The sequence below is a fragment of the Orycteropus afer genome, unplaced genomic scaffold (assembly GCF_000298275.1).
Source record: "Orycteropus afer afer isolate SDZICR_OR568_19922 unplaced genomic scaffold, OryAfe1.0 scaffold00128, whole genome shotgun sequence".
Taxonomy (NCBI): Eukaryota; Metazoa; Chordata; class Mammalia; order Tubulidentata; family Orycteropodidae; genus Orycteropus; species Orycteropus afer.
In genome coordinates this window covers 8,222,792-8,233,491 of record NW_006921715.1, presented here as the reverse complement: position 1 = coordinate 8,233,491, position 10,700 = coordinate 8,222,792, and the positions used below count along the sequence as shown (strand labels likewise).

The window sequence follows — 10,700 nt, the reverse complement described above, 5'->3', positions numbered from 1 at the left end:
AACAAGGGAAAGTGTTCAGTGCAGATCAGTGAGTAAGCACCAGCCCGCCTGTGCTTACCTTGCTCCCGGAGACCCAGTCCCTCTCGGGAGGGTAACCGAGTGAAGAGTAGTTAAAGCAAATGGGAGAATTGACAGGATAAAAGAGCTGAACAGAAGATTTCAAAGAGCATCTCAAGAAGACAAATTATTATAATGAAATGTGCAAAGACGTGGAGTTAGAAAACCAAAAGGGAAGAACATTCTTGGCATTTCTCAAGCTGAAAGAACTGAAGGAAAAATTAAGCCTCAAATTGCAATATTGAAAGATTCTATGGGCAATATGTTGAATGATGCAGGACACGTCAAAAGAAGATGGATGTGATACACAGAGTCACTGTACCAAAAAGAATTGGTCTATGTTCGTCCATTTCAGGAGGTGGCATATGTTCAAGAACCGTGGTGTTGAAGGAAGCAGTCAAAGCTGCACTGAAGGAACTGGTGAAAAACAAGGCTCCAGGAATTGACGGAATACCCATTGAGATGTTTCAACAAATGGATGCCCTGCTGGAGGCACTTATTTGGCTATGCCAAGAGATTTGGAAGACAGCTGCTTGGCCAACTGACTGGACCAGTCCATATTTGTACCCATTCCAAAGAAAAGCGATCCCACTTAATGTGGAAATTATTGAACAATATCATTAATATCGTTTGCAGTAAAATCTTACAGAAGATAATTCAAAAACAGTTGCAGCAGTATATTGACAGAGAACTTCTAGGAATGCAAGCTGGATTCAGAAGAGGACATGGAGCAAAGGATATCATAGCTGATGTCAAATGGATCTTGGTTCAATGCAAATAATACCAGACAGATGTTTACATGTATTTTATTGACTATGCAAAGGCATTCGATGTGTGGCTCATAATAAATTATGAATAACGTTGAGAAGAATGGAAATTCCAGAATACTTAATTGTACTCATGAGGAACCTGTACATTGACCAGGAGGCTGTCGTTCAAACAGAAGAGGGGTATACTGAATGGTTTAAAATCAGGAAGGGAGTGTGTCAGGGTTGTATCCTTTCGCCATACCTATTCAATCTATATGCTGGACAAATAATCCAAGAACCTGGATTATATGAAGAAGAAAGTAGCATCAGGACTGGAAGAAGGCTCATTAACAACCTAAGATACGCACAGTTTTGTTTGCTGAAAATGAGGATGCCTTGAAGCACTTACTGATGAAGATTAAAGACTACAATCTGCAATATCGAGTACACCTCAGTATAAAGAAAAAAATCCTCACAAGTGGCCAATAAGCAGTATCATGATAAATGGAGAAAAAAATTTAAGTTGTCAAAGACTTCATATTGGTTGATTCTACAATCAACCCCAATGGAAGCAGCAGTCAAGACATCAAAAAACATATTGCATTGGGCAAATCTGCTGCAAAAGAGCTCTTTCAAGTGCTGAAGAGCAAAGATGTTTCCCTGAAGACTAAGGTGCATCTAACTCAGGCCATGATGTTTTCATTTGCCTCATATGCATGTGAGAGCTGGACAGTGAATAAGGAAGACCAAAGAAGAGTTGATGCTTTTGAGTTGTGGTGTTGGCAAAGAATGCTGAAAGTACCGTGGACTGCTAAAAGAACTAACAGATCTGTCCAGAAGTGCAGCTGGAATGCTCCTTGGAAGTGAGAATGGCCAGACTTTGGCTCACCTACTTTGGTCATGTTGTGAGAAGGGACCATTCTCTGGAGAAGGATGTCATGCTTGGTAAAGTGGAGCATCGACGAAGAAGGGAAGGCCTTCAACAAGATGGATTGACACAGTGGCAGCAGCGATGGGCTCAGGTATAGTAGGAATCGTGAAGCTGGCACAGGACCAGGCAGTGTTTCGTTCTGTTGTACATAAGGTCGCTGTGAGTTGGAGATGACTCAACGGCACCTAACAACAAAAACAGTCTGTGTTTGTCTGCAGGCTCTGCTGAAACGTGTCCACCATGGGTGACCCTGCGGGTATCGCAATACTCGGGGCATGGCCTCTAGCCTCACAGCAACATGCAAGCCAGCACAGGTGACAGACTGATGGTAGGGGCTGGTGATTAGCAAGTGTTGTCAGTTTCGTGGATCTTTAGGAAGAACAGAGTTGCGGTTTGTTGAAGCTTTCTGTGGTTTGTCTGTTTTCTGGTCACTGTTTCTGCTCCTACGTTTAGTGTTGCCGTCTGGTTTCCTGGGGCTTGCCCCTTCCTATCATCCTGCAGCCTCTCTCCCGGCCACCACCCCCGTCGCAGCGCCCCTTCCTCTTGTGCATCCATTCCTGTCTTCCTGCGGCCCCTCTGGTCTGTACCCCTCTCCACAGCCTCCCTTTGTGGCCTACCTGCCTCCTCCCACAGTCCCCCTCCTGCTCTGTCCCCCCACTTCTCTCCCTGCATCCCCTCCTGCTCTGTCCCCCTCCTCACTCCATGGCCTGCCTGCCCCCCCTTCTGTGCTCTGCCATAGTCCCTCCTGGCTTGCCCTCCCTCCCTGGTCAGCTCCCCTTCCTGGTCTGCAGCCCTCCTCTCCCAGCACCCCCCCTCCTGGTCTGCCCCCCTCATAGTCTCCCTCCTTGTCCCCCCACTTTCTCCCTGCAGCCCCTCCTGGTTTGCTGCCCTACGCCCCCCGCTCCCTCACCTCCTTCTCTGCTACACTGTGACCCGTGTCTCCTGGCTGTGCTCCACTGGGGGTGAAGCACTTTCCAGGTGGAGGGACAGTGTGTGTGTTCATAAGCCTGGTCACCAGCGTCTAAGGCTGGCCTGGGAGCCCTGGTTGTGTAGTGTCTTAAGGCACTTGACTGCTAACCAGAAGGCTGGCGGTTCAAACCCACCAGCCACTCCTCGGAAGGAAGGTTGGGCAATCTAGTCATGTCACCTGGGAAACCCAAGGAGGGGTCACTGTGATTCAGGTCCAACTCGATGGCAGTGCTTTGGTTTTTTTGGTTTGCCTGATGTGGTAGCTCCCTGGCACTTTTCTCCACAGATCCCTTTTCTCCACAGATCCCTTTTCTCCACAGATGGTCTGACCCCAGGGTTTTCCTCTGACACGATGTCTGATCCAGCCCCATGGGGCTGTCTTTATTAGTGATGCCTTAAGAGCCAAGCAGAGCCTTGGGTGGCACTAACTTTAACATCACTTGACAAGCGGCCTCAGTCACCAACTTGGGCCTTACCGTTTTGTTCAAGGATGTTGTCTGAGCCTTGGGTCTTGTAGGAGATCTTCTCAGTACTCTTTACCCATTTGCTGAGAGGAAGCTAGCTTCCATGTCAACAGCCCGACACAGTCTCCTGGAGCGACAGCACTGTGTGTGGTGTCCGTGGGGTCACTGGGTACTCTAGGTGCCCCAGTGTCTGTGTCTCCCCAGGCGACCCCTGGCTCTGGGTGAGGGAGGGCCTGGGCCATGTGCACCTTGTGCCCCAAAGGACCCGTGCACTGAAACGGGGTGTGGCCTGTTTCGCTGCAGGGTCAGTGCACCACCCTGTGGTGGTGGCCCCGATGGTCAGGTGCTGCTGTGTGCCAGCGAGGCAGCTTGCCTTCCACTCCCTTTTTGCAGCCTCGTGTCCTTGCGGGGGGTCTGCAGAGGTCTCCTCCCCTGGTGTGGGGGTGCGGGGACTTCCTGTCAGCCTGGCGCTGCTGCCTCAGTCTGTCACAACCAGATGCTGGACTTGGACTTAGCAAACCCAAAGGCCCTGCTCAATGGGGTGTCGTCGCTGCTGCTTTAGAGTCCGGGTGGCCTGCGCCTCTGCCTGCCGGTGCTCCTTGACTCCTGCTCCAGACATGCTCCTGGACCTCAGCGACTTGCTCCAGGTACAGACAGCCACAAAATGCTGGGGTGGGGGGGAGGAGTAGACACGCCCACACACCGCGGGAGGGGCCTGCGGGCGCAGGGTACAGACGCCTCCACAACGGGGTGGGGGCACAGATGCCCACGTACCGCGGGGTGGGGGAGAGGTGTAGACACGCCCACACACTGGGGGGGGGCGTGGGGGATGGGCACGCCCAAGCTCAAGGGGGCCTGAGGGTGCAGGGCACAGACACGCCCACGTACCGTGGGGCCTGTGGGCATGAAGGACAACCATGTCCAGGCACTGGGGGGCCTGAGGGTGAGGGTGTGTTGTGGGGGGCGGACATACCCACATAAGTTGTGCTGACAGCTTAGCCACTGAAAACAAAGGTGTCTTGCCATGAAGGTGCATTCGGGACTCTCATGGATTTCAGAGCCATGGAGAGACTTGGCCAGGATGTGCTCAGGGAGCGGGACCCACGTGCTGTGCTGTGTCTGGTGGCTCCCGCGGTTCCGTGGGAAGCGATGGCACCTTGTGTGTGTTCTCCCAGCTGCCCTAATAAAGGGCATCTCTACTGAAGTGTGGTCAAGCTAAGACCGATTTGTTGGATTCTGCCAATCCACTGGGCATATTCCAAATGTTCCAGGCTTGAGTCTAGGCAGGACCAGGAGACCTCATTTCCAGTCTGAGTGGCTTCACAGTGATAACAAGAGCAGGGATGGGGACAAGCCAGCAGCTCCAGATGTGGCTGGACACTGCTTGAGGGGAAGAAGGGTGCGTTCTCGTATTTCCCGCTGACAGGACAGAGGCACCACAGGGCGACGGCTGCTGCCCAGCATCTCCAGCCACCCCCATGAGGCAAGCAATATGGTACAGAGAATGCACTGACTCCCAGGGGTCCGTGTTACTGTCTCGGACAGTACACAGGTGGCACTGAGCCACACAAGTGTCTTGGAAATAGCTGTGTGCGTGTTAGATGCACAGCTTTGCATTTGTAATGGGTCCTCCTGTAGGAGTCATGCTTGGAGAAGCCTTTCCTGCAGTCTCCAGGCTTGCTGTAGCACTGTTAGGCTCAGGCTGGTGGGGTGGAGTGGACCGGCAGAGGGTGCCGCTATCAGGGCCATCTCTTGGCAGCTGAGTGGTTTTGCTCTAGTGTGAATGGAGGAAGGATCAAGCTAGGATGGCCAAGACAGCCTGGTGAGAAGCTGCCCCAGTGCTGTGTCGTTACACACGCTTACACACGTACACACGTAGTGCACACATCAGTGCTTCTGATTGGCTCTTCCTGGTTCAGTCACAGCTGATGAAGCAAAGCCAGAACAGACCTGGTTCACCCTCCTTTTGAAAAGCGAAATCATGATTTTAAAAACCAAAACAGTAACAAATGGGAAAAATTACACGTAAGTGTCCTGCTGGAAACTTAATCTCCTTCTCAGAAAACATTAACAACTAAATCTCTTGTGTGTTAGAGTGGGAAACAGCAGTGCCCCGCTCACAGACGGTGGCTGACCACGCTGCTTTGAGCCCGTGAGGCTCTCCACAATCCTGGCAGTCATCCAGTCTCCCACAGCCAATTCCTGAAAGAGCTCACTACACCTCTTGTGAATCTCCGGTTCCAGGGCTTCAACCCATAATTTTTCCTGTTTGGGTTCACCAATTCAAATTTTAGATTTGTGTCTGTTCCAAAGAGCCCTGGTGGTGTGGTGGTTAAAGTGCTTAGCTGCTAACTGGAAGGTCAGCAGTTTGAACCCACCAGCCACTCCCCAGGAAAATGTGGCAATCCACTTCCATAAAGATGTACTGCCATGGGGCAGTTCTCTGACCTACAGAGTCATTTTGAGTTGGAATCAACTCGATGAGAGTGGGTTTGGTTTGACTGGGTCTGTCTAGTTTTGCTTTGTCAGCATGACTGACCTGGTTCAAACCAGTTCTAAGCCCTAGTGCACACACAAACACAGATGCATGTATGCATTCACATGCACATGATTTACACACCTGTGCAGTACATATGGACACAAATGTGTACCTGAATATACATGCTAGAATGTGTGCACATGCACACACATATGCACTCATGTACACAAAGGCACATGCAAATGTATATCTGCACACACATGGAGAAATGTGTGCATGTGCACAATATGCACTCATGTACATGCATGCACATGTGTATCTGCACACACATGCAGAAATGTTTATGTACACATGCACTCATGCACACACACAAATGTATGCACACACGCAGAAATGTGTGCACATGCACACAGATAAACACCTGTACAGATGCACAAACGGATGCACATTCACGTGTATATGCATGCACATATGCACTCACATACATATACATTTAGGCACTCACACACGCTGTATGTTCATACCTGTGCAGTACACATGCACACACTTTGGCAAAGAGGCCTAAAGGACCTGGTCCTCCTGAGCCCTTAGGGCTCCTAAACTCCCAGAATTCCTTTGGAAGGCAGCTCCATGAGCTGGAAGCCCTTAGGAAGAGCTCCTTGTGGGTCCTTCGGGAAGTATCTTAGAGGAGACAGAGGCCTAGCTGGACAGGGTGGACAGTGGATGAGCTGGGCCAGCACCCTGAGCTAATGTGGTCTTCTGGAGGACTCCCTTCCACCTAGCACCCTGAGCTCCACGGGCCATTGCTCAGTGCCCCAGGCCCTGGAGTCAGCAGGCCCCTCTGTGAGCCATCTGTGAACGGCGCCATGTCCTGGGACAGCTGCCTCTGTATGTCTTCTCTGTGACCAGTGTGGGTGCAGGGTCAGGTCCTGGACTTCGTCAGGTGAGGCAGTCTCTGGGGAGGCTGGGGACAGGACCACCACATCTGGGCATCCCAGGAAGCAGAGCAGCCTTCGTGCTCATGCGAGCTGGGATGAGGTGGAGGTGGGCAAGGTGCGTAGGGTTGTCACAGGCTGGACTGGGACATGGAGGCCCTTGGCCCGTTCCCCCATTTCAGCATCTTGTTAAAGCTGCCCTGCCTGATGGCCTCTTCCACTCTGTCCTTTTGCTGGCCGGAGTCTGCTGACAGACCTCATGGCTGCCCTGGGTCAGTGGGGCAAAACCCTCACAGCTGCCAGTGCTCCTGGTCGGGGTCTGTACAGCCCAACCATCCCCACGGCGGCCTTTGAGGCCACCCCTCCCCCACACTGCTCAGAGGTCTCAGTCCCCTTGGTGGTCTGCGGACTGCCCGGGACAGTGGGACTTCTGAACCAGACTGAACAGTGAAATAGGATTTAAGAAAGGAAAAGACGAGACCGTTTCCTTCCACATGAATGCCATTGTCGGTTGTTGTCCTTCTCCCAGGTGAACGTCTACGTGCTGGGGAAGACCTTCCTCCTTCTGGCCAGAGAGTTGTGCATCAATGCGCCAGCGATAGGTACGTACGCGCGTGTGCTTGGCTGGGCGTGGGCACGGCCGGAGAGCAGTGCACCAGTGCGCCAGCGATGGGTACGTACGTGTTGGGGTGGGTGCGGCCAGAGCTGTGCACCAGTGCACCAGAGATAGGTATGTATGTGCTGGGCTGGGTCTGGGTGTGGCCATAGGGCCAGGTGTTTCAAGGGGCAAGAGAGCAGGTGAGCGTGCAATGCTTCCCCCAAAAGGGAAGCTCCTGGTGCAGGACAGGACACCCACCGCTGGTGGGCGGATGTGGGTCTGGGTCTGGCAGAGCCGTGTGGGAGTGTGCGCGGGGCGGCTCCTGCACTTTACCAAGAAGGGAACTGGTGTGCGAAGGCCCCCCCTTTGCCCATCAGGGTCTGGCAATGAGTGTAGAGGGCAGCCTGTGGGCCCTGAGTGGGCATCTCACGTCAGCAGCAGGACCAGTCCCAGGTGCAGGAAGACGGGTCATTCGCTCATCAGATAGGAGGGGCAGGTTGGCTGGAGGGACCCTTCCATCCCCCTGAAGCTCATCCTTGGGCTGAGCCCATTGTCACCACCTTGAGTCAGGCACTTTGCAGGAAAAGTCAGTGGCCACGGGGGTAAGGGGGAGCACAGCGTGGGGAGGGGGCTCCGCGTAGGGGTGGGAGTGTGCTGGCTGCAGTCTGAAGTGTCCCCAGTCTGAAGCAGCGCCCCAATGGCCCTCCAACAGGGGACAGTGAGTGTGTGTGTAACAGCGTGAGGGAGGGGGTGAGCTGGCCTGCAGTCTGAAGCGTCCTCAGTCTAAGGCAGCACCTCAATGGCCTTCCAACAGGGGACAGTGTGTGTGACTGCATGGGGGAGGGGTACATCACCTGCAGTCTGAAGTGTCCCCACTCAAGCAGCACTCCAACGTCCCTCCAATGGGACAGTGCATCTGTGTGTAGCGGCAGCATGGGGAGGGGGTGAGCTGGTGGTGGTCTGAAATGCCCCTACTCTGAACAAGCACCCCAATGGCCGATGGGGGACAGTGTAGGGAAGGGGGTGAGCTGGCTGCAGTCTGACCGTCCCCACTCAAGCAAATGCCCCAGTGGCCCTCAGATGGGACAGAGTAGGGGAGAGGGGGTGAGCATCCCCATCTGAAGCATGCCCCGGTGGCCCTCTGATGGGGTCTTTGTCCGAGCTGTTGACTCAGGAAGTGGAAACAACCAGCCCTGCCTTTTCCAGAGCATTCTAGCCAGACCTGGAATGGAAGTGAGTCCATCCTGCCTCATGGCCAGGAAGGAAGGGGCGGGGGCTAGATGCTTCCTGGGACGCACTCCGTATTGAGCCACTCAGCATGGCCCAGTGGGAGCTGCTTCAGTGCTGGCGGAGGGTGGTCTCCATCTTCTCAGGTGTCTGAGGGGGACTCCCAGGGACACGCCTGCAGTCAGTCTACACATGGCTCGTTTTCTTAGGACTTTATTAGGAAAACCTGTGTGAATAGGTGACTGGTTTGAGGTGATCCCCACAGGATTGGATGGATGCTCTCAGGTCAAAGTTAGAAACCACTTAGAATCCAAGAGGGAGAGGGAGGGTGGCAAACCCCTTGGAGCAGGTGTGAGGACACCCCCATCCTGGGATATGCAGCCTAGTGTACCGCAGACACCTGTGAGGCCCACAGAGACTCTACCAGAAACACAAGGCTCTGGTCGTGTGCATGAAAACCTTTCTATTTTGGTTTGCGACTCCAGTGGTCTACTTACAACAGAGACAGAAAGGACTCGATGCCTGGGAGGTCTTGGTGGGCCAGCTCCAGGGGTTATGCATCAGGCACCAAACATCTGCGTCCTCACCGCAGTGCTCAGGGTGCTGGAGCGCAGGGGCCTCTGTGCCACGCTCGGCGGCAGCTCTGGCCCCTCAGGCGTAGAAGATGAGCTCCGGGATCTGGCCGCCCTGGACGCCGGTGCCATTGGTGCTGTCCGAGGAGCACTGGAACTGGAAGGTCACCTTCCCACACTGCACCTCTGTCATCCCCTCCTGCCCGAAGTAGCTGAGCTCACTGCCATCCAAGACCGCGCTCACTGTGTAGAAGGTGTCCTGTTCCACTTGCACCGGGTGCTCAAACCACACAGGGAAGGTGTTGCTGGAGCCATCAGAGACGAACTTGGTCAAGTTCTGGGCCAGCACAACCCCCAGGCGCTTCAGTTCAATTCTCACGCTGTACTCCGCTTTCCCGGAGCTCGAGCCGTAGAGCCCTAACCCCGCGATAAACACCCTTCTATCTACTGCAAACTGGATGCTGTCACAACGTCCCCGGTACCGCCACTGGTTGCTGCGGTAGGCCGAGGACTGGAAACGGTGGCACCTCTGTGGCACAAGGCCCTTCCGCTTGGTCAGGGGGAACTCCAAGGAGGGCTTCTTGGCCGCCGTGTACCAGAGGAAGATGTTGTGGGTCTCCTCCAGGGTCAGGATGTCCGACTGGGCTGCGCCATTGGCAAACTCTTCCAGGGTCATGGTGGGGACGCGCACCAGGTACAGGGCTCGCCCCAAAACGTGCCTCTTGTTCCGCGGGGTGACCGGCAGCCCTTGCCTCTTGCACTCCGCCTCGGCCCAGTTCAGGACAGCTTCAAAAACCACCGCCTCCTTGGCGTTGAGGGCCTCTCGCGTCACGATGATCTCCAGCGTCTGCCGGTCGATCTCGCAGAAGCCTTCGGAGCGCAGCGCCATCTCGGCCTGGGCGTCAATGACCTCCCAGCAGCGCTGCGTCAGCTCGGGCTCCTCAAACAGCCGGCTCTGGGAGAGCAGCACGCAGGCGTTTTTAGCCTCCAGACTTGTCTCCAGGAAGTTGACGCAGGCTTTGGCCAGAGCGGGGACGATGTACTTCTTGGCAGCATACAGGGTGGCCAGCACTGTGTCGGCCTCCACGTCGATCTCGTCACTGTACATGTACCTGCGTACAGAAGGGCCGGGCTCAGAGGCTGGCATCTGGGTTGCCCGGGGGGGCTCCCAGGCCCCTGTGGGCGGGCACCACTAGAGCGGGGTGGCGGCGGGCGGAGAGGGGCCCTGTCCCGCACCCAGCTTCAGCGCAACTTACTTTAACAAGATGAGGAAAGCTGCCGGCTCCACGTCAGGTATGTGAATCTCCGACCTGACTTCTGCAAGATCCCCGTAGAACATGGCGTAGAAGACGGAGCTGCCCACGGCCAGGACGTACTGCGGGCGAGAGACAGGCGGGTGACCCGGAGCCGGCGCCCGGGCGGCTGCAGGCGCAAGCCTGCAGGGCGCGCACGCAGGGGCTGCAGGTTGCCTGGCTACCAACCTTGTGGGCCGGCACCCTCCGGGCCGCCCCCAGGGGCCCCACGATGAAGTGCACGTCGGCCATGAGCTCGCTGTTGAACATGAGCGCGTTCCTGCAAAGGGCGGACACAGGGCTCGGGTCTGCACGCAGCGCGGCGGCCCGGGCGGGGCCCGGCTCACCCCGGCTCACCTCTCGCGCAGGGTCGGGTGGCAGGACTGCCAGTTGGGGCTCTCCAAGTTGTTGTTGAGCGCGGGCGGCG

General features: G+C 55.1%; 2 protein-coding genes across 2 annotated transcripts in view; one reads left to right on the top strand and one right to left on the bottom strand.

Moving 5' to 3' along the window:
* Positions 1–10,700, top strand: part of BRF1 (BRF1 RNA polymerase III transcription initiation factor subunit) — a 91,575-nt gene that overhangs the window by 47,481 nt on the left and 33,394 nt on the right. The window contains exons 4-5 of the mRNA XM_007944594.1: positions 3,786–3,817; positions 7,114–7,186. Coding sequence (XP_007942785.1) covers positions 3,786–3,817; positions 7,114–7,186 — 105 coding nt within the window. The remainder of the gene's footprint in view (positions 1–3,785; positions 3,818–7,113; positions 7,187–10,700) is intronic.
* Positions 9,061–10,692, bottom strand: BTBD6 (BTB domain containing 6). Its single transcript, XM_007944593.2, has 4 exons — positions 10,631–10,692; positions 10,463–10,553; positions 10,238–10,356; positions 9,061–10,093 (listed from the first exon to the last, which is right to left on the bottom strand). Exons 2-4 carry the CDS (start codon positions 10,541–10,543, stop codon positions 9,061–9,063), a joined length of 1,233 nt encoding a protein of 410 aa, XP_007942784.1. The 5' UTR covers positions 10,544–10,553; positions 10,631–10,692.